This window comes from Macrotis lagotis, chromosome 4 (genome assembly GCF_037893015.1).
Source record: "Macrotis lagotis isolate mMagLag1 chromosome 4, bilby.v1.9.chrom.fasta, whole genome shotgun sequence".
Lineage (NCBI taxonomy): Eukaryota > Metazoa > Chordata > Mammalia > Peramelemorphia > Peramelidae > Macrotis > Macrotis lagotis.
The window spans coordinates 193,924,386-193,950,928 of NC_133661.1; the positions used below are offsets into that span (position 1 = coordinate 193,924,386).

The following is a 26,543-nucleotide window of genomic DNA, read 5'->3' on the forward strand; positions in this document are numbered from 1 at the left end:
AGTAAACAAATGCAAAACCAGCTGGATAAAAATTCATTCCAGAAATGTAGGCCTTGAGAATGTAAAGACACAAAATATTTTTTTTAAAAAATCAGAAAATTACTTCATTGGGCAAAGCAAAAAGCATATTAAGTTCTTTGTCCCTAACACTTTGTTTTCCCCAGCCAGATTAATTTCTGGAAGCTAAAGAATTCAGCATTGGCATAAAATATAAATAGCATTTAGGTAATAATAAATATGTATGTATATATATATATATAAATTAACAAGCTTATGTCTATGAATTTTAAATACTACAAATATACCAGTTTATAGACTTTTGACCAAACAGGTATAATCACCTCATCCACCTCCTCAAAGATCTTCAATGACCTTTCTACTCCTCAGGTAAAATAAGATTGGTAACTGGTAAGCTAATATCCAATGTCCTCTGCAATTTTTGTAATTTTTATTTCAATTACCCCTCTTCACACTCGCTACATTTCAGTCAAATTGAACTCAGTAGTCCTCTCAATCCTTTGCATTTTCAATTTTTTGCATATACATTCCACTTTCATTGCTTGGAACAGATGCCCTCTACATCTTGAGCTATTGAAATCCTCTTACTTTCAAACCTAGATCATTCCAGTTCCTCCATAAAGCCTTCCTTGACTTTTCCAGCTAAAATTATTTGCAAAATTATCACATATTTATATTAATTATAAAAATGTCTTTCATAATTTATGTGACCTATGAGCTTAAAGTCTAATTTATATCATAGGGTATTTCTAATCCATGGACTGTATATAAATCTTTTAAGTTCTTTAAGAATAGAAGTGATATAGTTTGGTACCTGTATTATCAGAGTCTACTTACAATTTCTATAAAATAAACTGTGGGAGAGCAGATACTGGGTGATGCCCAAGTAAAGTTTTGTATTCATTAAATTATTTGACTTTGGATGATAATAATATAACCCTGGCTGAAAAACACTCTGGTTACAAAAAATACCATAGATAATATAATAAATACCCCTAAAGAGTACTCATAGTGTAATGTGGAAGGATAAAACAAGATGGACATTGGAAAGGACTTGATCAATTACTAACCTGGAGTCAAGGGTATGCTTCTGTTTTGTCCACAGATGGAGAAACTATCTGTATGCCAGAAAGGAACATCAGACCATGCAGACCAGATAAATCAAGTAATACAGAAAATGAATAACTTACACTTAAGAAATTGAGAAAGAAAGGATAAGAGGAAAAAGAACGAAAGATCACACAAAAGGAAAGCACGACATGGACTTAGAGGACAATTTTTGATGCTTACATTAATCATGAACAATTTGGGAACTGTAAAAGGAACTGAATATTGGACTTATACTCAAAACCCTCCATGGGTAACTACTATACTATGGGGGAGAAAAGTGTGGCTGAAGTTGTTTTGATAAGGGGAAACTGCAAATTATTTGGGCTATAACAAAGTTACTATTGGAAATACCAAAGAAGAGATGCTGAAGGGGCGGCCCTGGAGTCAGGAGTACCTGAGGTCAAATCTGGCCTGAGACACTTAATAATTACCTTGCTGTGTGGCCTTGGGCAAGTTACTTAACCCCATTGCCTTGCAAAAAAAGAAAAAGAAAAAGAAAAAAAGAAGAGATGCTGAGGTTCAGTTAGGTATAATTTTTCTGGCTTAAATGGTATGATACCTATATTTTTGTAAAAAGTGTACTGTTGGGAGCGACTGCGGCCGAAAGCGAGGTGAGTGGCTGTTGGGACTGGGCTGGGGCCCGGCGCACCGCGGCTACCCAGCCGAGCCCTCCCTTCTTCGGGCACGTGCACCACGCGGCTGTAGTTCGGGCCTCGGCGAGGCCCCGGCGCCGCCTCAGTTCCGGCCCTGGCCGTGTCCCCCCGCAGATGCCAGTCGCCGTGGGTCCCTACGGACTGTCCCAGCCCACCTGCTTCGACCGTGTGAAGATGGGCTTCGTGATGGGCTGCGCCGTGGGCATGGCGGCCAGGCCGCTGCTCCGCACCTTCTCGTGCCTCAGGATCGGCATGCGGCCGGGAGCTGATGGGCGCAATTGGCAAAACCATGACGCAGAGTGGGGGCACCTTCGGGGCGTTTGTGGCCATCGGAATGGGCATCCCCCGCTGACCACGGCAACTCCGTCTTTCCCACCCCGCCCCGCGCCCGCACACCTCCTTGTGTAATGTAATAAAAAGCTCTGAATATATCTAAGACTTTAATTTCGAGCTTTGGGGACAGATTGTTCAGAAATGGACCTTTCTTACTTTGTCCCTGGATCTATGCCCATAATCTAGACTACACGGGGAAAGAGTTATGGTATGGTATAGCAATGGCTTTATTAAAGAAACCCCTTCTTAATTTAGCGGTTATCTTAGACAAGTCGTTTCTTTTCCTGGGCCTCTTGTTAATTCATCTTGTATGGGGCACCCTAAGGTGAAACAGTAGATAGAGCACTGGCCCTGTATTCAGAAGGACCAAATTCAAATTCAGCTTCAGACATTCAATACTTAGCTGTGTAACCCTGGGCAAACCACTTAACCCTAATTTGGGGTGAAAAAACCCAAAGTGAACCTTGTAAGGCCTGAGAATAGTCAAAAAGTGTGACAGGAAACAATTTCGACTCTAAATTTAATTTGCTGATGCATTCTAAGGCAACCTATAACTTTTTACCTGAAAGGTTCACTAGTTTATGGAGAATGTATATAAGCAAAAATCCCATTGCTAGTTTTTTTTTCAAATCACTTTAAAAAAAGGAAAATTGCAAGGATGATATAAGCCATATTTTTTGTTTATATATATATATATTTTTTTTTTGGGGGGGGGGATTTTGCAGGGCAAATGGGGTTGGGTTGCCCAAGGCTGTACAGCTGGGTGATTGGGTGTCTGGGACCACATTGAACCCGGGTACACCTGACTCCAGGGCCAGCGCTTTGTCTACTGCACCACCTAGCCACCCCTATATATAGTTTTTTAAGATGTACAAAATAGAAATTTATTCAAGAACTTGAAATAGGCTAAGGATGTGACAAAATAGACAAACTGAATATAGTGAGCCAAATTATAGGGCAAAAATTAGCAATGTGATATTGAAATAGTACAATTTGAACAAATTAAACACTAGATAAAGCTTCAATAAATGTATATGAAATTTAACTCAGCATTTTTTCATCAAGACTGACATCTCTGAATCTGCATGATTGCTTAAGTCACTTCTAGCTTTATTTCTAGTTATAAGGATAAAAGCAATACAACAGGAGGGGCAAGTCAAAGATGATTTTTAAATATCTGAAAACTGAGTATCAGAAATGCCCCAAGAGAAAAGAAATTTGTAGTGAAAGTCGACCAGATTGAGAAATGCTAAGGTGGAGATAATTTAGTAGAGATGTTTGCCTGGGATGAAGTTCAGGAAGTCATGTTTTGAATAGATTTTTTAAGTCCTCCAAAAAGAATTGATCAGGGTGTGACATCATTATGTCTTCCATTTCAATCCATGCTTACCTGGGAACCATTTGGACTCTTGAAACCAGCCTACTAGTTCTCAGGGTGTCGGAATGCAAGGTTCTTGCATAAAAGTTTATAGGCAGAGGGGAGGCGGCTGGGTGGTGCAGTGGAGGGAGCACTGGCCTGGAGTCGGGAGGACCTAGGTTCAAGTGTGGCCTCAGACACTTATTGCCTAGCTGTGTGGCCTTGGACAGGCCACTTGGCCCCATTGCCTTGCAAAAAACTAAAAAAAAAAAGTTTATAGGCAGAAGCCATATATCCTGTACCTTATTCAAGGTAGCTCCTTTGAGGTCAAAAGATGTCAACTTTACGTTAACAAATATGCCATAAGAAACTAATTTTTAAATAAGTTGTTTTTGAATTTGGCACTATTGAGTTGTAGACACTCTGCTTCAATCAACTTCAGAGGGTCAAAAATCTTACTAAGGATTTGTTTTGAAGTGGGGAAATCAACAAAGATCATACATGGAAAAGCTCTTTAGTACCCAAAGCTGTGTGAATTAAGTTTATACATCAACTGAGACACTAATGATTTTTAAAAGGGAATATGAATTACACAATCTTAAATATAAACATGTTAAGATTTTACTACCTTTAAAAGTGGACTAATATAACAAATAATAACTAGAATTGAGACTTCATTATTGAATCACCAACCAAAATAAAAGGTCATCTAATCCAGTCCTCTTTATTTTAAAGATGAAGATCCAAAATGAAACATGGCATAACTGTTTTTTAAAGCCAGATCCTTTGGGCTTCAAATCTGTTCTCCCCCCCTCCCAATGTACAATATTCATTTGGTAAAAGCAATCTGTAACATCCACCCTACTTTTGACTATTAGAAAATATAAATTAAAATTGCTCGTGGCCTTTTAAAGAGAAAAAAAGTGTACTGTTGAATCATGTGTTCGTTAAGTAAAACTAATCATTCAACTCCTCTAAATAGTTATAGTATAGCAGCATTTAGGACCTTAGAAATGTTAGGGTTAGCTAATCCAGAGATATGGAAGGTTATGGCAGCAATAGCTGAGATTTATACAGTGGAATATGAAGTTGGGCAAAATATTTTATGCAGAAAAGAAATTGTCTGTGACTGCATGCCTAGGACCAAATATCGCTTTCATGATGGGATTTTCCAAATATGTCAATATTACTAGAGGAAAAGAGAGGTATAATATTAACTGTTACAATTGCATTATTTGAGCATGTGTAGATAAAGAAGTGATGAATTAGGAAAAGATAGAAGCAAAGTATACTCAAAAATTGTCAGAAAATGTTACTAGAGCATTAAAGGCTCAAGAGAGAATTTATGAAGATCTTTATCATTTAATTAATGCATTATAAACCTCTTTAATGAACACTTTGTGTTAGGGAAGAAAATATAGATTTGAGCAAGAAATTGTATGATTGGCTGTCTTCCCCATCTGTAATTGGTACATGGTTACATGGTATTATTTCTGTTTTCAGCTTTGTTGTAATTATGATATTGATCATTTGTTGCTTGCCTCTCAGTTTTAAAACTATTTTTGCTCTGAGTAAGAGTGTGGGTTTCACATTCAAGATGCTAAAAATCAAAGGATGGTAACAAATCCAGTACTGACCATGTTTTTGGTAAATTAATTCAATGACAGGAGAACCTTCATCTGGAAGGTTTAAGTGATGTATTAGTTGTTTTTTAATTGGAGTTATTATGCTTGCATCTCTCACAGCCTCCTCTGTATCACTTGTTATGTCTGTATCTAATATACAAAATGAAGTGGTTCAGCCACATTATTTAGAGAAACTTAGTAAAAATTTAAGTTTGGGGCTTCCAAAAACAGTATTGATAAGCAGTTTTTTGCAAATGTTAGAGGGTTTGAGGAAGACAGTAGTTTTTATAGGAGATGAATTGGATATGGTAGAGTTTAGCCAGATACTTAGTTGTGATTATCGGTTACATGCAAATTTATGTGACCAGCTTAGAATATAATGATACTCAATGGGTATGGGAAAAAGGTTAGGAATCACCTTAATGGATTGTTTGGGAATTCTACTTTGTCTTTTGGTATTGATGATTCGCACAAGTTGGCTAAAGACATCTATGAAGCCTCCCAGCAAGACTTGACTCCTGAAAATATAGTCAAAAAGATAATTGAGTGGTTTCAACATCTGACTCTCTTCAGGCATTGGGCCTGAATTATTATTATATTATTATACAATTGTGTCTTATATTAATTCTCTTGGTGTTTCTCCTTTGCTGCATGCCAAGTTTAATCAAAGTATTTTATTCTGTAACCAAAGCTACTATATATGTTATCAAAGAGTCTAGAATTGTGTAACCCAAAGGGGGAAGTGTTGCTGAGTTACCTGGGTAAGTCTGGGTGGAAAGGTCAGTTTCTGACTAAAGCCTAGGCTTAGGTGACCCTCGAGCTGAAGGCTCTCTATGGAACTCTGCTGTGATAACACAACTGTGTCATCGCATGACCTCACTTGGTGATATCTGAACTTCTTGACCTACTATACATCCTGAGAAATGTCATTGTTTTATCTTGTATGCTAATTTTGTGGTTTTCTGCTATAAAGAACTATCTGACACTGTGAATAAGCAGCTCTGCTAGTTGTCCTGTTAGCACCCCAACCTGTATGTACACATTTCATTTCTCTCCTGAATCAAATTAATCCCCATGCTGGTCCAGAGGGGATCTATCAATAAACTGCAATGAAAGACTAAATATGGAAGTGTCATTTGGAGTCATCCCTTCTTTAGATTGGAGAGGGGGAAGGTTTGGAGAGCTCTATCCAGATCCTCCACCATTTTAGTAAGGCATGCAGGAATTCTCCCACTGAGTAGACTTTCCTTAACTTATCTCTGTAATTCTTATCTTCTTAGAACATTTCCCATCTCAATTGTAGAACTTTATTCATGCCACTCCATCTGAAAACTATGTCCTTTTTACCTCAGCTTCTATGCACACATACATACACAAATGTAAAATACATGCATATATATGTATATACATATACATACATATATATATATATATACTTATATTTCATGTATGTAGTTTCCATGAGACTAGGGAATAGCTTATGGTTTTCATTGTCTTCCCAAAGCAGTGCCTGGAATAAGACAGTTGGTGCTTAATGAATGTTCATTGACTGTCTCTGAAGTGGGATATAAGTCAGATCAGTCACATTATATATGAAGTGCACTAAAGAATTGCTCATTTTTACCTCGATGAGAACAGAATTATTTAAAGATAAAAAGATCTGAATAAATCCAAACAAATATAAAGTCTAATGGAGCTAATTTTTTTTAAAAAAATGTATCTTTCTGAGGATATACATAGGCAATTTAAGATGAGGAAATCAAAGCAATCCGTAGTCATATGAAAAATTGCTCTAAATCATTACTTATTAGAGAAATGAAAATTAAAGCATCTCTGAGATATCACCTCACACCTCTCTGACTGGCCAATATGACCAGAAAGGACAATGACTGGAAGGGATGTGGGAAATCTGGGACACTAATGCATTGTTGGTGGAGCTGTGAACTCATCCAACATTTCTGGAGAGCAATTTGGAATTACGCCCAAAGAGCAACAAAAATGTACATACTCTTTGATCCAGCAATAACACTTACTGAGTCTATACCCTGAAGAGATTATGAAAAAGGGTAAAAACATCACTTGTACAAAAATATTCATAGCAGTCCATTTTGTGGTGGCAAAGAATTGGAAATTAAGTAAATGTCCTTAAATTGGGGAAAGGCTTAACAAACTCTGGTATATGTATGTCATGAAACACTATTGTTCTATTAGAAACCAGGAGGGGGGGGGGGGCTAGGTGGCACAATGGATACAGCACTGGCCCTGTAGTCAGGAGTGCCTGAGTTCAAATCTAGCCTCAGACACTTAATCATTACCTAGCTGTGTGGCCTTGAAAGCCACTTAACCCCATTCGCCTGGCAAAATCCTAAAAAAAAAAAAAACAAAACCAAAAACAGGAGGAATGGGAATTCAGGGAAGCCTGGAAGGATTTGCATGAACGGATGCTGAGCAAGATGAGCAGAACCAGAAAAACACCTGTCACCCTAAAAGCAACATGGAGGTGATGATCAATCTTGGTGGAATTGCTCATTCCATCAGTACAACAACCAGGGACAAATTTGGGCTATCTACAATGGAGAATACCATCTATATCCAGAGAAAGAATTGTGGAGTTTGAACAAAGACAAGACTATTATCTTTAATTTAGAAAAAAACACATTATCTTATGTAATTTTGCTATCTCTTATACTTTATTTTTCTTCCTTAAGTATATGATTTCTCTCTCATCACATTCAACTTACATCAATATGTACCATGGAAACAATGTAAAGACTAATAGACTGCCTTCTGTGGGGGGGGGGGGGGGAAGCAAGATTAGGGGAAAATTATAAAATTCAAAATAAATAAAATTGTTCTAAAAATGTATCTTTAGGATTTCTGAATATATTTTAACCCTATCTTTGACCAATAAGATATTCAAGCTCAAAGATTTTCAAAAAGTTCAACAAAGTCAACTCAGCACATCAAAACCATCTGACCAAACGGACAATAATCTATATTCTACATTAGCAGATTTTCTATGCTCTTCTTGGGGGTTTTTTGGTCATACATTGAGTTTCTTTTTATAATTCTTTCCATTTATTCTCTCTTGTGTATATAGTTTTTCCAGTTCTGTTTGCTTTATTCTCTTATCACATAATTCTTCTATTTCTCAGAGCTCTTTTCATAATTTCTTACAGTAATTCATTCTATTCAGTCACAAATTGTTTAGCCAGTCACCAATCAATAGGCTCCTACTTTAATTCTATTTTTTGTGGGTTTTTTTAACTGTCACAAAATGTGTTCCTATGAATGTTTTGTTGGCTATGATTGTTTTCCATTTTTGTCTCAGTGGGAGTATATGCCTAACAAGTGGGATCTCTGGGTCAAAGGGCACGGATATTTTTTATCACTTTTTAGCGTATATTTTTTTTTTTCTCTTAGAGCACTATGACAGAAGCTGAATTCAATTTCCACCTACAACATATACAGGCTGCATGACTCTGGACAAGTCAACCTCTCAGTAGTTCTAAATAACAAAACAAACAAAAACCCCAGGTATTCCCATAGTAATATATGTTATGATTTCACTTGGAAATATAATGCTCTAAATGAATTTTGCTATTTAAAATTTTTTTTGGTATAGTACTAAATCCATGATGATTTAGGGACCATAAATTTTTAGTTTCAACAGTCCGATCATGCACAATGAATAATCCTTCAATTATTTGTCTTTATTTCTTTTGAAGTATACTTTGTTGTTATCTTGTTGGATTCCTAGGTCAGTCAACTCTTCATTTCTCATCAGCTTCATTCCTTGGTCTAGTTTCCCCCCATTTTTGTTACTTAGGTACCATCTTTCTAGGTCTACCTCTGCTTTTCGGCTCCCTTTAAAACTGTCTTCTTCTGTTAGATTATAAATTTCTTACAGGCAGAAATTGTCTTTATTTTTTTTTATTTGTACTCCAGTGTTTAGTACAATGCCTGACCCATAATAAGTGCTTAAGAAATATTTATTGACTAAATATACTAATTCCCACAAATCAATTTTTTTACTTATTTTGAATGGGACTTCTATTCCTAAAGAATTTTTAATAATTTTTTGGTAGTCCGCTACTTTACAGAACTTATTAATAGTCTCAAATAAACTCAATAGTTCATTTACTGACTTTCTGAGATTCCCTAAGTAAAAGTGGCTTTCAGTAAAAAGCCAAAAAAATCACTTCCTTTCTGAAAATGTTTATACCTTTCATTTCTTTCTCTAGTCAGTTGTCATAGTGGAGAAGAAATTCACTCTAGCTTTACTGTTATAGCTATAGAAAAGTCTGTATTTCTCTACTAAAATAATGCTAGTTTGGGACAGATTTTTGTCATTTTAAAAAACAGCCTTTGTGTCCAAACATTAAGGAGTGGTTTTGTGTGTATGTGTGTGTGCTTAAAAGCTTGAATGAACACTATTCTTTTAAACGGTTTTATGGTTTTTGATGCCCAAAAGTTTTTTTGGGGGGGTCATTTTTTAATTTGATTATATTATTTGCTACTGTTCAATCATTCTAGCTTCTCCAGTATAACTCAGACTTGGTGATAATTTTTTCATATTTCTATAGTCTATTTTCTCATAATTTATTTAATTTTGCTTCGATATTTATTAATGACATTGGTCTGTAGTTTTCACTTTCTTTGCTTTATTTTTCCTTAGTTTATGCATCAGGATTACATATGCCTCATAAAAGAATTTTGGTGGAATGTTTCCCAATTTTTGAGAATTTGAGCAACACACATATCACTTGCTCTTTGAACATTTAATAGAAGTTACCTGCAAATCTGTCTGGCTATAACTTTTTTCTTTTATGAAACTTTATATTTTATCCAATTTTACTTTCTAAGATTATGATGATTAAGATCAGAATTTTATATTGTGTTCATCTGGATATTTTATTTTTTATAGTATTCTTGTATTTCTTTTAAATTTTAAGTTTTCATAGCAAATAGTAGGTTTGGTGGCAACTTAGTAGGTTCTGGTCATGTCTTTTATTTCTTCTCAATTGTGATTTCTACTTTGTTAATTTTATTTTGTTAATTTAATTTTATCCCCTTTTATTTTGATCAGATTAGATATGGATACATCAATTTAATTTTTTCATGTGGCAGGAGATGTAAAAATACATTCAATAAGTGGTTTCCACTATATTCTCAATAAGAGCATCCTTTAGAGGTTTTTCAAGATTTGAATCAAACTTGATTATTGATTAATTTTGGCAAGATACAAAAGCTTAGGATAGATGGTGAGAGAAATGAAAAACAACTTGAGTAAAAACAGGCCAATGATAAAAATTATCAGCATTCTCTCTCTTTTTTTTTTTTTTTTGCAAGGCAATGGGGTTAAGTGGCTTGCCCAAGGCCACACAGGTAATTATTAAGTGTCTGAGGTCGGATTTGAACTCAGGTACTCCTGACTCCAGGGCCGGTGCTCTATCCACTGCACCACCTAGCTGCCCCCAGCATTGTCTTTTAAACTATAATAGTGTTAATCAAATTTATTTTATATCATTAGAAATAGTAAAATATTTTCAGTGGTTTTACCTAGTTTCCCAAAAAATCTTATATTACATTTAATAATATAAGTGATCTTGACCAATTCAGTAATCATAGTCCTGAGTATACTTAAGATTTTGCACAAAAATATAAGTCAAAAGTTGAGTGATAAAAATAATCCAGTTATTTCTTCTCAAGTCAAAACTCAACACAACACAATGAAATATCACTCCTAAATCTATAATTCTACACAAAAGCAATATTAATACTTCTGCTATAGACTAAACAAAAATAGAAGTCTTCAGACTTTGTAATCTTTACTGCTATTTTTCTAGCCTCAAGCAGGAAAAACATTTTGGAAAGGTCATTAAAGAGGCCCTTCAAGCTACTTAACATAAGAAATTTTTCCTTCCATGCTGGCAATATTAACCAAATATTTAACAGCCACTCATATTCCACAGCTGTCAGCATTGTTTGATTCTTCAAAGAAACCAACTGCCATCACAAAGTTAATTGTTGAACTATGATTTGTCAAAGCATAGCAAGCTAAAGAAATAAAACTTTCATTAAAGAAAAATGCTCATGCAAGTTGACATCTCTAGCCTCAGAGAGAGGGATAGAGGAAGGGAGGGAGGGGAAAGAATGTACTTAACATTTTCTAAACTCATATCTGAGATTTGGAATTAAATGCCCTTCCCCTCCCCAACTCATACCTTAACGAAATAAAACAACAACAACAACAACAACAATAATAATAATGATAATAATAATAAGACGAAGAAGAAGAAGAAGAAGAAGAAGAAGAATACCAAAATGCCAAATTATAAATAAACTACCAGGTTACTAATAAAAGTCTCCAGATCCAAATTTAAAATCCAGTTATTGAGAAAGAACTGTTTACACTCCCTCCTTTACTATCAAGAAGCAATCCAGGTAATAATGATAGCTTGTATGACAATATTGTCTTTGTTAGTTTAGCCCCAAGAGAAATAGAGATTTCCTGATTACAACTTTGTAATTTAAGTCAACTGAAAAGATTTTTGAAGAATTAAAACAAAGAGAAGTCTAACTGAAAGAATCTAAATAGAATACTATCCATGTTATTCTCCAATTATAATCTTATATCTTCAATTGAAGATACAAATAAAAAGAGTCTATTTCTCTAGCACATATTATGACATGCCATGAGCTTCTAGCATTTGTATAAATGAGAAAGTTGTTCTAAAGTCCCTGAATAACATGATTTTTGTGCTTTACCTGCATGCATAGGGTGTACTATAAAGAGTTCACTTTGCACTGTATCTCATTGTCAAGATTTTTAAACAGTTGCTTTTTTTATTGTAATGAGTCAATTACAAGACAGTCACTCAAGCAGTTATTAACAAAAGATTTTTAATTGAATTTTTAATGAATTTTATTTTTTATAAAAGCCCCTAAAAGTACCTGTGGCAAAGGGTAATCATACATTGAATTAAAAGCAATATCTGTTTAATAATGATTTTTCTTTTATTTATAACAACAAAATAAATTTTCTAAGAGAACACAAAAAAACTGACAGTTTCAAAAAAAAAAAGGAAATTGGCTCTAAGAAGACATAAAAACTAATGGCCATTCTTCCCATTCTCCCCCACTATTTACCTACCACGTCTCTTCCTGTTTTTAAGATATAGAAGCCACAAAGTACATGTTATCCTATGCATATAAGCCAAAACCCAAATTATTGGGAAAAGGCTTCATTCTTCTTTTATCCATAATTTGTAATATTTAATATAATCTGAAAGCATTAAGATTGTCTAAAAATAAACTGAGAATATGCCAGAAACAAATCAAAACAAATTACAGTACAAAAATAAGAATAAAAATTCTTATCATGACTAAGTTTTCATAGACTCCTACAAAATAAAAGTATTTATGAAGTGTTAGTATTGAAATAATCTCAGAGCAAATGAAATTTATTATAAATTATAACAGATCTAGAAATCTAAATTTTCAATCATTAAAAATATTGGCTTGATTGAAAACTAATAAAACTTTGAGCATAACTTTTATTTAAAAATTAAACAGGATATGTGAATAACCATAGGAATGATAGAATAATAATAATACTAAAATAATACTTCTGTTAAAACACCACTGAAAATATTAATAAAATTTACTTTTATAATATAAAAATAAAATAAAAACTGAATTTTGCTAAAAATATATATCCTCTAATAAGACACGATTTGGGACTACCTAAATTAATTTGCCACTTTTGCATCATAATTAAGCATACACTACTCAGTGTAACTTAATTAATCATTAATTAGGCATTTTAAGGATGTACACTAATAATAAAGTAAGCCTCTCTTTGAGGGTTGAAAATATTATGCACAGTTTTATTAAAAAGTTTTCATTTAATCAGAATTACTCAATCATGGAAAAAGTATATGTAATTACTTCCAGAAAAATAGTGCTTTTTTTACACAGATTTTTTTTAAAGGAAAAAAACTTTTTGATTGTCTATGGTTTAAAAACCCTTTCTTTTATTTTCTGCCATAAGAAAGGGCTGACTGTGAAAACATGAGACTCTGTGGTAAGATTGTGAAGCCCCCGGTTAATTAATCTGCTGGTTGAATGACAGAGTGCCTAGGGGCATGATGCTGGCGACTGACACAGTGTCCCAGTGAGCTTTGAGCTGTGGATGGCTACATTCTGCTTGGAAAGACTTTGCCCAACAAACAGCAAAGAGGCCTTCACAGGGTCCCTCCTCTTGCCTGAGACATTCCATTTAATTAATTTAAAGCCTCTTTATCTTAAAGTTTTAATAAATTTAAATATATAAGATCAATAAATCTATAAACTGAAGGGTTGCTGGCATGTAATGCTTTTCCTATGTGCCTGAAGAATTTCTTTTACTGGCATAACCAAAAAAATTAACATGTTCAGAAATTTTCAAACATGTTACTTGTTCTACTCAGCAAAATACATTTGTTCAAGTCAATGTTTAGAGATTCAATTTAATGTATTCTGCAATTTCCATTTCACTAGGCTTAAAGTATTTTTTATATTATAAAAATATAAATCATACTTTTCTCCCCTCTAAATAACACTCTGAAAATTACTAATATCTAATCTTCAGCAAGGTAAGGCTATTTTTTTTTAGCAACAGGATACAACAGACATTCCCCTAATCCCTTTTACTGCCAGAACAAAACATCTTTCAAATCAAGATAAAATCACTACATCATGAATGTTAATATCATTCTGAGAAAAATAATACCTTATGACTAGAAAAGACCATCCCTTTAGGGAGAAATGTTGTGTTAAAGTGGATTATTCTTTTAGTAGTGTAATAGAATGGTTTCTACCTAGTCCCAGATGGAAAATCAAAATCTGCATTTAAATGGAAATATTTTAAAACAGAAAGGACAAAAGACTAAAACCATAAGGAATATCTAGCTTTTTACATTTTAAAAATCCAAAATACTACCTCCGAAGTTTTTAAAGAGATTCTGTGATAATATGTTGTGATTTTGTTTTTCATAAAGGGCTTGCAGTGGGACCTTTTTTACATTTACATGACCCGAATATACTGTATGTGCATTAGACTCACAATTAAGTCATATAATTTTCACAATTCTACAGTTTTATTCTGAATAGAACTAATAATGACCCTTGTATCTATCCTCTTCATATCACAGTCACAGTACTTTACATGTTCTTTTAATATAACTGTGTATTTGCTAAAAATCAAACAAAATCCAAGTTTCTTCAGTTCTGGTTCAAATCACTATCACAGCCTGAGGAAAAAAAAATAGTCTCAAACACTAGGCAATATTACAGCAATTGTTCTTTGTGACCTGAAAGATTATTTTCAGTGTTTCAATAGTTAGGGCAATTTTCTTAAATCCTTAAGGAGTCTGACAGCATTGCACATTTCTTAATACTTGCATTTACTTTTACATTATAAAACAATAAAACAGCAGGATAATGCTTATACAGTTTAGAGACATATCATCAGGGAAAATAGTTCTGTATTGTGGAAAAATGCATAAGCTTTATCAATGTATACAGATTTAAGGAAGTATAATCCATATTCTTTAAAAGTACAAACATGTAGAACTGCCAACAGCCAGAATTCTCTACATAGCTCTTTAATATTACTCTCAAAGATTTTTCAAAATGCAAACTATGCTAGTTTATATAACTTAATATCACATCAGACTAGACAAAATTAATTTTGAAAGCATGCTACTCCTTGGCAAGAGAAAGAGTTTATTACTTTCTCTACTGGCCTGAGTCTGCAAGAGAATATGTGGCTTTCACCCTCTCAGTGACAAACCACATTAAGTAATTTGATCATTATTCCTCAATGTAAATCTAATATCTTCCAACTATCTGCCTTCAAGTCACATGTTTTTTAGGATATGGATCAGGTTTGACCCACAAATTTGGGACTATCCTTCAGGAGCTATCATTAGGATGTCCCTCCTGAATCACCACTTCTACTGATGATGTGACTTTCTGCTACAACTCTTGATTAGCAGAAGCTGTGTCTGCTTGTGATCACTGGGCTCTTTCACTTCTCTGTAGAAATGACTGTGATCATTGTGCTAAGAATACTAATTCTTATACATACTGAGAATAACTTGCTTCATTTTAAATAAATAATTTCAAGAAAATTGCCAATAATCTTATAATTTAGTCAAAGAGAAAAGAGAATAATAACACTACTTTGCAGTAAACTTGTTCTCTCTCCATGAAAATCTTTATCAATAGAAAAATGACAATATATGAAAATTTTTTTAGTAAAATGGGACTTTTTTTTCAACTATGTATAGCCAAATACAACTAGCCTTCAGTCACTAAGTAGCAAATTGAATCTAGGGGATTTTAAGGAAGAACTTAATATGAGAAGTGATAGTTACAGGACATCATAATTTCTTTGTTCAGAATATTAGGTTTTTAAGGATGCAAGTTTTAAAAATAATTCCTTTCAGAATTCCTGGTAGAATTAGGCCTCAAACTCAAATTCAATTTGAGAAAATAGCTGACTTTCAAAGAGTTATACTGACAATATTGTATTATCTAGCCAGATCATTTTTACTCATCTAAACCATAAAAATGAACAAATAATTTGTACTTGTAAATGATAATAGTATTTATATATTATTTTAAAGTTTGCATAGATCTTTCTTAAAATATACTTCAACTAGTCTTCACAATGACCCTTTGAAGTGCTATTATCCCCAATTTACAGATGAAAAAACTACAGAAGACCATAGTTCCAAAAATGAAAGAAAAAAGCAAATGAATACAATTAAGAAAAAAGGACTACTTTATATAATCTTACTCATATAGCAAGGCTAAAAAGAAGAGCATTCCTAAGGATGCATACTTTAGTTTTAGTTGTTAGATTAGATGTATTACCTATGATCTTGATGTCTTAAACATAGTACAATAGTTTTTGATATTTGAAGATTTTGGAGTTTGAGTGGTAGTAAGGATGGTAGGGGAGAGGCGGGCAGACAGATAGTGAGAAAGGAAGAGGAATAAAAAAAAGTCAGAGAGAGAGAGAGAGAGAGAGAGAGATAGAATGCTCACAGGTGAAAAGCTGAAAAGAACTTTATTGAAAGAATGACAAGTTAGCCCCAAAGGGAAGTAATTAAGAGCCTGGAGAGGCAGTAGTCATCCCACATGTACAAACCAGTCAACTTGGTAGTGATGTTATGATTTTACAAACTTCTAACAAAGGACCACCAAGGCAGCATGGGATAAACATATAAAATGTGTCATATAAGAGAAAGAAATAAGGAATTACTTTAAAAAAAATGAAAGATACTTAGAGCAAGAGGTACTTCCTGGTTAATTCAAATTAAGAATGGAATGCACCATGATTATTCCCCCCAAAGGTAAGTGAATTTAGTAGTTATTCATGAAGGTGACAATAGGATATAACTCAACAACATGGTACAAATGAATGAGTGATAGCTAGTGTGGGAATCAGAAGGCCAGGGTTTAAAACCCAGCTCTGGCCCTATGAATTTGGACAAATCGGGCACACTTTCCTCATCCACTGTAAAATGAGAATGCTAAAACAGATAACATCTGAGGTTCCCCTTCCAGTTCTAAATTTATGATCCTATAATTTCTATGATAATCCATAAATGAGTAAAATTGTCCTAGTATTACAGTTCAATGTGATAATTCTTGATCTATGACACTGATTTCTGATCTCAAGTACTGAAAATGAATCCAGGTCTTCTACTATATGTCTCTGAGATGTTACTATGTCTATCTTCTTGTTCTGGTCCCAAAAGCAAAGGACTCTCTGTAAAATCTAGTCAGTCAAACAGCCAGTAAGCATTTATTAGGCATTTCTGTAGTCACCAAAATAAGCATTGGTACTGGTAAAAAGTTCCTAACCTAGGCTTAAGGATATCCTCAGATGCTATTAATCTGGCAATAAGTCATCAAGCACCTGAAATTTTAAAAGCAAAATCAAGTTGAAAAAAGTTGAAATACTTTGAACTAAGATTCAAAATTTAGGGAGAAAAAAATAATGAAGAAAGGTAAGGGATAAAAAGACAGAAGTGAAAATAGTTCCGGCTGTCAAGAAGTTTATATTCTTATGAGGGAGTCTGAAAATAAATGCATATTATACAATAATACAAAATATTATGCAAAAAAATCACCAGGACAGTATAGGAAGGGAGGGAATTCACACCCAAATAAATTTAAAAAGTGTCTTATAAAAGTTGGCATTTGGACAGATTCTAGAAAGAAAACAGAATCTCTTAGAGGTAGATATGAACAGAAAGTGGATTTCAGGCACAGGAAATGGCAAATGCAAAGGCACAAGATAAGAGATGGAATGTCCTGTAACAAAAAAACAAAAAAAAAAAAAATGGTAGTAAAGAAGCCTGACTGAATTGTACAGTTCCTGGAGAGACCAGGCTAAAGAAACTCATTAATATGACTGTTTTTTGTTTTGGAATCTTGGAATAGGAAGGAAAAAAGCATTTATTAAGCACCTAGTATTATACCAGGCACTGTGCTAAGATTTACACATATTATTTGATTCTCATTACAACCATGGGTGCTTAGTTATCTTAAATAATATAAATTTTAATATCATTTTACCAAGTTCTCTATAAAGAAATATTCCTCTTTAAAAAAGTTTAACCAGGAGCAGCTAGGTGGTGCAGTGGATAGAGCACTGGCTCTGGAGTCAGGAGTACCTGAGTTCAAATCTGGCCTCAGACACTTAATAATTACCTAGCTGTGTGGCCTTGGGCAAGCCACTTAACCCCATTGCCTTGAAAAAAAAAAAAGAATACCCCAAAAAAACAAAAAAAAAGTTTAACCCAACATAGCTTCAGTAAGTCAAGAAAAATGAACATACTATAGTGATAGAGGCTGAATAATATTCATCTTTTTCTATTGCAAAGTTCAATTATATGAAGCAAAACAAATGAAGCTACAACATATTTTTAAACTATAAACCCATTAAAACATTATTTCATGTGCAAATGCTACATAATCAATTTATATCATATTCATATTTTATTCTATAGTACTGATTCAATGACTGATTTTCATTTTACAAAATTAAGGCAGTAAATACGATACTCTTCTTTTTCATGAATCAAGACACATAGAAAAGAGAAAACAAAAACTGAAGGTTAATTGAACACTGTCTTGTGCTCAGTAGTGACTTAAAAATACCCAATGAGTAACCATGAAAAAGAAATTTGTAATGAACTGAATACATCATGTATTCATTTCAAGAATGCCTAACAAAAATGCTTTCAAGGAATTGATATTTTATACAATTTAACAATGTGACTTCACCTAAACTATATTAGGAATTTGATATAAAACAATATGATGGATGGTAAGATGAAAAGAAACAACATAACATGAAGTTTCTCAGTCAGAACTATTTATTTCACTGAGAAAGTCAATTAAACAAGCCATTTAACCTCAGGAAGAAATCCCCAAAACAAATGTGAAGTTTAAAAGAAAAAGTCAACCATATCTAAAAGCAAAGTCTTTCAATATTTAAATTTAAAACAGAAAGCACATGGAAGTCAATGTAAAGAAAATAATTTTATTCATCATGGTACTTAATGAATTAGATAAACAGCAAAAGCAAGTCTCTGTCTGTCAATCTTTACAGCAACTAAGGATGAAATATTTAAAATCGAAGTTATAAAATCTACCTGTGTAAAATGGGAATGGTAGCTCTTTTAATCTACTAGACTGGTGAACTTTTATCTCAGGATAAGTTGACCTAAAATTCTCCATCAATCTTGAATCTGAATGAACTATAGTTTATTTCAGTAAAGCATTTTACTAGAAAGGAAAATGACATAAGAGCAAGGAATAATCCACATTCACAATATTTTTTTCTTACCCATAAGTAGAGTAGCTCTAAATCTCAGAAGAAATTTAGCAATTGTTCAGATTAAATGCAAATTCTTCCAAGTTACAAAACAAAATTTTAAATAAAAAGTAATAAAATCCTGGGAAACTGCAAAGGAGAGGAAGTAAGAATAAAGTTCATGTCAATTGGTGCTGTGCTAATATTTTTTAAAAAGCAATTTATAGCACAAATTAAATGCAACCAAAATATGAATCATATTAAAAAGTATCTGGGCAAATAAAATCAAAAAGGGGGATTAAATCTATGCCTGAAGCATTTAATGCATATCAAATTTCACTTATACTTCTGATATCACCATTTTAAGTTACAATAAAGTTCACAAAAAAGGAGACTATGAGCCATCAGCCCATATATCATTTGTATAGGAATCCACTGGCTAGTCAGGGAAAATATGACATCAATTAATAAAGTAGTAATCATGAAAAATATAAACGATAAGCAATGCAGAAAAAAATTTAAGAAAGAAATTCAAGCCAAATAACTTGAGTTTATATGTAGTAGGACTTTTCTCTCTATTGAAAATGCTTTTATAAGCTAAATTAATTTGTACTCACAGAGTCTCTGGAGAGTAGGAAGGGGCAAGTATTATTCAGATTTCGAGAGAGAAATGAGAGAAAAAAATTTTTAAGGCATATGAAAGTTTTGAATTTTTTTCTTGTGTTTAACTTCAAAACCTTAATCATATCATGGCAATTTTTCTGTTACATAACTGTCCATTTCTTTTGACACTACAATAGATTTCATTTATTCCACAAAGAATAAAAATTAGTATTTGAAATAAAAGCAAGTAATAAAAGACTCCTTTTAAAGATATCAATAGTTTTATGTAAAGAATTATTCAGTATAAAGCTATATCACTCTCTTATGCTATATTATTGATTGATCATATTAATTATAATATAAATAATTTTTCCATATAAAATGATAATGAAGGAATGTCAAAAACTATCTTAAGAAATTAATGTCTTTAAAATTTCTATTTGTAAACCAATGCCCATAACCTGTTATGTACATTTAAAATATTTGCAAGCAACATGGATAATTAATTGATTCATAAGGAAAGATAAGTATATAGGATATACAATTCTAATATTTCTAATTTTATTTAAACTAAAAGAACAGGAATTAGACTGTGTGTATACATATGAAGTACTTTTTAGAAGTTTCTATCGTAATATTTTCTTCTAGAACATTCACAAAAATTGTCCAATTTCTAAAAAATTAGAAAAGTTGAAGTTTTTAGTCATGTAGTCACCTAATGGTCATTTATTTAAAGAGGGCTATCTAAGTCTTGAAAAAGTTGAACCATTTCACCCAAAATGAAAATGGCACATTATTGTGTGAATCAAAGTTTCAGTAGTAGTCTTGAAAAGTATAATTGTTCAGGTCATACCTATCCATGCCAAAGCCCTTGCCATGTGAAACAACACTAAAAAGTCTAAGTAGAAAATAAGCAGCAGCAGGGACGCTTTCTAGGAAATTCACTTGGAACACTATAATAAGGTTCAGGTTCTACCTATCTTGAAAAACAAAGTAACAGACAAACCTTGTATAAGTAAAACCATTTCATAGTTGGGTTTGCATGAAAAACACTCTATTAACTTTTACTCAAAGGGAAAGTATCCTATACAGTTCATCATTCTTAAAGGGCAACATTATGATAGTGGTCCAAAACATAAAAAAGAGAACCAACTACTAGTCACACAGTGTTCTTGTCTTTTCACATATATTTTTTCATGAATAAATATCATTAATAGTGATTATTAAAAACAAAGGACAATATACAGTGTACATTATATGTTTAACTTTAAGCAAAACTGCTTATATTCCATCCATGTTATGCTTCTGTTATCAAAGTGAAAAGCACAAAGATTTACTTCCCTTTTCCTCAAGTAAAATGGACTGCTATTTAAAAAGCAGAACTACATAAGATCTTAAAGTTAAATAAAAGACCCCAAATAACCTAAAACATTAGTGTTATTTTTCAAAGATAAGTTTCATTCAAAAACTGTAATAATCTCCTTTCAAATAACCACCTCAATCAGGACTCTAAAGATGGATTTTTTTTTAGAACCTCTGTAAAATGATCATTGACATTTTAATTAAAAAAAGAAATGTATGTCGAATAAACAGGACATTTCCTGTAACAGTGTGCAGTGGCTGCTCTGTCACTTCTTTGTACAGTCTTGGTAAATTATGCAGGCTCTCACTAGACAGAGCAGCTGTAATTCACTGTCTCCAGTAATGTAATCTACATTTATCACTATTTTAATTAAGCGGATTCTTAATTTGGTACTTTCATTGCAATGGAAAAAAAATACCTTATTCAATTTTTTTTGTAGACAGCATCTTGTCTGTCTTGTAAGCCAGAATTTAATTTTAAATGTGTTTCCTACTGCAACTTGACCTTATTTTAAAAAAAGAACTGTCATATTTAGTTTATTAAGAATTTTACTTTTTGAAAAATAGAAAACAAAGCTAAAAATCCCTGTTCACTACAATAAATTTTTTTTCTAAAATTTCTATTTGTGTGAATTGGAAGGTGAACCCATTTAACTAGTTCTCTGGATGAAGTTAATATTAGTGATTATGTACCCGAAAAAGCTACTAAAACTATCTCTATATTATGGACTAACCAGTCAAAGTTACTGAGGAAGAAATGAAATACAAAGAATACTTGATGAAAGAAACAAAGCTGACAGTTTGTAGAAAGATCAACATTAGTCATTACCACTTTTCAACCATGATTTCAGAATACTTTCAGTAAAGTTAAGAAAATGCAATTCAAAACTGCTTTGTGAAAATGGCAAGATAATTATTTTCAAAAGATCATTTGAAATGTCTGATTTTTGTTGCTGTTGTTAAATCCATCATACTGGAGTAGAACAGCTTTTAATCATTTTAAAGACAGCTTTGGACATTTTTCATTATTTTCCCATTAATATTTGTAGCTGCTATCCAAAACAATTTCTGTTTGATTTCTTAAAAAATAAGTTGATGAGTTTCTGGGAAGGCTACATGTTTTAACTGGTACATTCAGGAACAATTACTAGCTCCACTTACTATAAGCAATAATATGCTGTTCATTAAATTGTCTTTGTATATAAGATATCACAAATTCTATGTTTCACTCAGAAATAAAGAAATAATACAACTAAAATCTACTATGATGTCTAAGGTAGGAGTGACACTAGAGATCCAATGCCCTCACTTTACAGATGAGTAAATTGAGGTCCAATAGAGTGTTCTCTTAAATAAACTCACTTGTGACAGGAAAGGCCTATGTTGCTAAACTCATCTTTATCTATTATTATATTTCAATAGTTGTGCAAACACAAATGAACCAGAGATAGAATCACAGACTATTAAAAATCTTTTATTGTTGTTGTTTTGGGGCAGTGGAGATATGAAGTTTGAAATTTCTACCTTCTTATTTCCTCCAAATTTACCAATGGACAGGCATTCAGGTTCAGTATAACTCCTTCAGAGTTAGATGAGCATCAATGGCTGAATCATTAAAAAAAAATTGCCACAAAGATTTAATATTTTGAGTTTAAAGAAGTGTATTAGCTATGTTCTACATTTACATAATTATTCTTCAACTATAAGATAAAGTCATTTAAATTTGAAACAAATTACTTTTATTAATCTAAATAAAACTATCTTTTGAAAATCAACTGGTATTTTTACCACTATTAATAAAAACCAAACATGATGCTTTATATTAACATACTATTATGTTAATAACTGTCCATATAGTTTTACTTGACATCAAAAACGACAGTTATCAGCACAATATATAACCAAATAAGTACACAAAAAAGGAAATCTAAATTTTAAATGAGTTTGAATCTAGAGAAAAATCAATGTTAATGAATGACAAATACTTTAGTCTTTGTGTAACTCCCTTGGTTTGAATTTAAATAATGTCATGTTATAAAGCCTGGGTTATCCAATTCAGGAACAAGTAAAAGTTAAGTTCTAGGCAGCCCACTCAGTCTCTAATTAAATAAAAGCAGCAAGTACAAAGGAGCTAATTTTTAAAAAAAAAATACTCTTATATTGCAGCTCAACTTCAAAAAGATACTTTATGAAGAGACTGTACAGCTCAGAAGATTCCTTCTCTCTCAAATTACTCTGATGAACGTGATAAACTTCAGATTCACCATTGAGTAATGACAAGAGGTAGCCAATACTTCTAAACTACAGCTCAGAAAGGTCTTTTGTTCCCTTTGTTTAAAGTAAAGCTGCTACTGAAAAACCAGAATGTCGCCTTAAGAAAAAGGGGCCTCTTGTTGGGACTAAAAATAAATATCCTGCTTCTTACCTGAATATTCCAATGATCTACAATTCATCTACTGTTTACTAACAGACTATAGAGGGCACTGTTGTATTAGCTTTGAACCATTACAATGGGAGTTAAAAAAAAAAAAAACCCACCACAAAACCTGTCCAAAACAGATTTTTAGAAATATAACTAAATGGATATAAACCCACTACATCTAATACGAAGGCAAAACATTGAAATGTAATGTTTCCAAAATGGCCTGGACTTCAATGAGGCAAAAACTTTACATAAGCCACTGACAAATTATGAAGAGCAGAGAACACAGTACATACTTGGCATTTTCCCTTTGTGGTATTTTCATGGAGGTAACTAATCATAGCAACTCCTTATCCATCGCAAACAGCTACCTATTATGAGGATCCTGTTCACAATCAATATGAAAATGAGTGTAGTCAGTTATGCAATTCCTCTATAATTCTATCAACACAAAAAATACATTCCTTTCGCACACTTATAATTATAAGACCAATTCTATTTTTTTCTCACTTGGATAAAATGGCAGCTCCAAATCAATCAACTTCTTCTTTAAATAAGAACACAACAGAAAGTCCTGATCAAAATGAAATCCTTACTGCTAAAAGTTGATTTAAGTAAATAAAATGATGAGGATTTAGTACTAATATCTAATGAAAAGAGAAAAAGCAAATTTGTCTATGTTTCCATAGACATATTATATTTTGCAATAGGCTGAGAAACAAAATGTGTCCTATGTGGCAATTGTATCACTATTTTAAAATCTATATATCTAAAATTTCCTTAAAAGCATAAAATATTTTTGACATACTTTAGACATATAGTACTTTATAAACACTTTTCCTATTCTTTTAATTAGAGTAAGAAATTTGTAAATAGAATATTTAGACATATAGCACTTTATACATCTTTTATTATTCTATTTAGTAGAACACTAATTGAAATGAGGTTCAAAATTATTTTCAAATAGCTAACCAATAAGTATAGCCTAAGAAATATGGAGCATTCATATTTGTTTCTGATTTTTCCAATGTCTTGTTAAACAAATACAAGAAATTTTCTTGGCATTATGTTATTAAAGCTAACCAATGCAAAAAATTGAGAGTACATATATTTAACCTTGGTAGTTGGGTACAGAGTACTAATTTTTTTTCTTTTTCTTTTGTTAAGCACTAGACTGAGAAATTCCTCAAGAAAGACTGATACAATATCTCTAGAGTCCACCATATAGCCAATTAAAGAGAAGATGTTAAAATTATAAAGATCACATAAATTCAGAATATAAATCACACCAGCACACTACAAGTTAAATAAATCATTGTTAATGCAGGTACCATCCACAAAACTAAGGAAGACTCTAAGCTCACTAGAGAAGCTGCCTACTCCATGTTTTGTCAGTCTCAAACTTCCAAAGAGCTTAGCACCTTCTCTAAAATCAGAGTGCAGAGCTGTGAAAGTGTTAAACATTCCTCGATAATGTCTCAACCTGCTCTTAAATCATAAAGGGGGAAGAGGAGGGAGGGTTTCAGATGGCATGTAGATTTCTTCTTTATTAGAAAAGCACCAGTTTAACAACTTATTTTCAGCTAATAAAAGCCAAAAGTAAAGTATGGAAAAATGTAGCTAATACTAACTCTAACTTCAACTTATTAACTTAACCAAATGCTATTTCTGTATTACTCCCTTAAATTATTAATTTATGAATTTTGCTTAGTCTTCTCCTGAGGCAATTCATTTGTAGGTATGTTGCATGGAAGTAAATAGAAAGCTTTTATAAAGAATTGATAATATAATACAAATAAAAACAAACCCTTTTTAATGAACATTGAATATATAATCCTATAAACTAGTATTTATATAAATGATCTATATTTTAAAAATATTTTAGGAACTACTAACAAGTTAATTATAAAGCATTAATTTGGAAAAGTGAAACAAAAGCTTACTAACACATTCTTAAATCTACAGTTATATCAAAATTCAGTAGTCTGAGGGCTATAAAGACTTTAAAAGTACTTTTCCTGAAATCTCAAAGTAAGCTTAACTTTTAAAAAACTGGATGAAGTTCTGGTTTGGTTTAGTTTTTCCCATAAACTACAAGGTTGAATGCTCCAACTAAGGTGATGATTCTTAATATTCAAGATATTTAACAGATACTTTAGTTTACCAAGCAGACAGAAATGTGGCATATTAAAGTCAATTTTAGTTAACTCTAATTTATTCAAAGCTTGATTATGAGCAATAGCTCCTAAAAGAAATGCAGCATTGTTGATTCATATACAAGCATTTTTTTCTTAACTACATTGGATAATAGTAGTGCTCCTAAAGGAGTATAAAAAGCAAAGTGATTAGCAGTCATTACTGCTAATTAGTGTTCACTTTAAATTCATAGGGATGAACCTCCTCTGAGTTGAATAAATGGAAAGTTTCTTTTTGAAGGTTTGCCAAACCTTGCCTAGGTAAGTTTTGGAATAAGCCATCAACTACCGTAAGAGGAATCAAAAACAGGGACAGATCAGCATCCAATTAGTATGTCTCAATTTTTAAACAGGAAAAGGGTTGAGGGGAATAAGTAAAACTGGAAACTCATACTTCACATTCTGCAATCTCACTGATAAAAGGAGGAAATGTGTGTTTATCAAACTTGCTGTGAGTGCACAGTTCATTTGGCGTCCTGTAAACAATTGCCTGGCTGCTCACTTCCAAATGCATGTGAGAATCTTGGAGACTCAGAACATCATATTCAGCAGGCAAGGTCACACTAGTGATGCCCTGGAAGTGGGAAATTAGGAAAACCTGGCAATCAGAGGTTTAAGATTGACCAGAAAAAGCCCTCAGGCTTGCTTACCATCTTTCACCACCAGCCTGGCTGTCTCTGCTTATTCAATATTAACACAACAGACCTAGAAGTGAATGAAAACCATTTTGCACACCTAACAAGAAGAGAAATAGATCTGCCTTCTTATTTATACAAAGATTAGATATTTCTCAGAGTAAGAAGCCATCTCCAAGAGACAGCCTGAGATGTAGTTTTCAGAGAAAAGCAAAAGCTAAGACCAGGGAATAGCAAGCATCCTGTTGATTATCAAGTTTCCTTTTTCCCAACTCCACTCCATTCTGCTCATTTTTAAATAAAGGCTAAACTTCAACCTATAAAATGGAAAGAACAAGAGATTAAAAC

The 26,543-nt window shown here is 32.7% G+C and overlaps 1 protein-coding gene and 1 pseudogene across 7 annotated transcripts in view; one reads left to right on the forward strand and one right to left on the reverse strand.

Moving 5' to 3' along the window:
* DPH6 (diphthamine biosynthesis 6) overlaps positions 1-26,543 on the reverse strand; it is a 505,514-nt gene that overhangs the window by 444,789 nt on the left and 34,182 nt on the right. Inside the window, exon 4 of one of the 7 annotated variants that reach the window (XM_074235054.1) lies at positions 24,289-26,134. The exons of the other annotated variants lie outside the window; for them this stretch is intronic. Coding sequence (XP_074091155.1) covers positions 25,949-26,134 — 186 coding nt within the window. The 3' untranslated portion in view covers positions 24,289-25,948. Of the gene's footprint in view, positions 1-24,288; positions 26,135-26,543 lie in introns of those variants that run through there. 7 annotated transcript variants of the gene reach the window in all.
* LOC141522001 (reactive oxygen species modulator 1 pseudogene) lies at positions 1,773-2,133 on the forward strand (annotated as a pseudogene).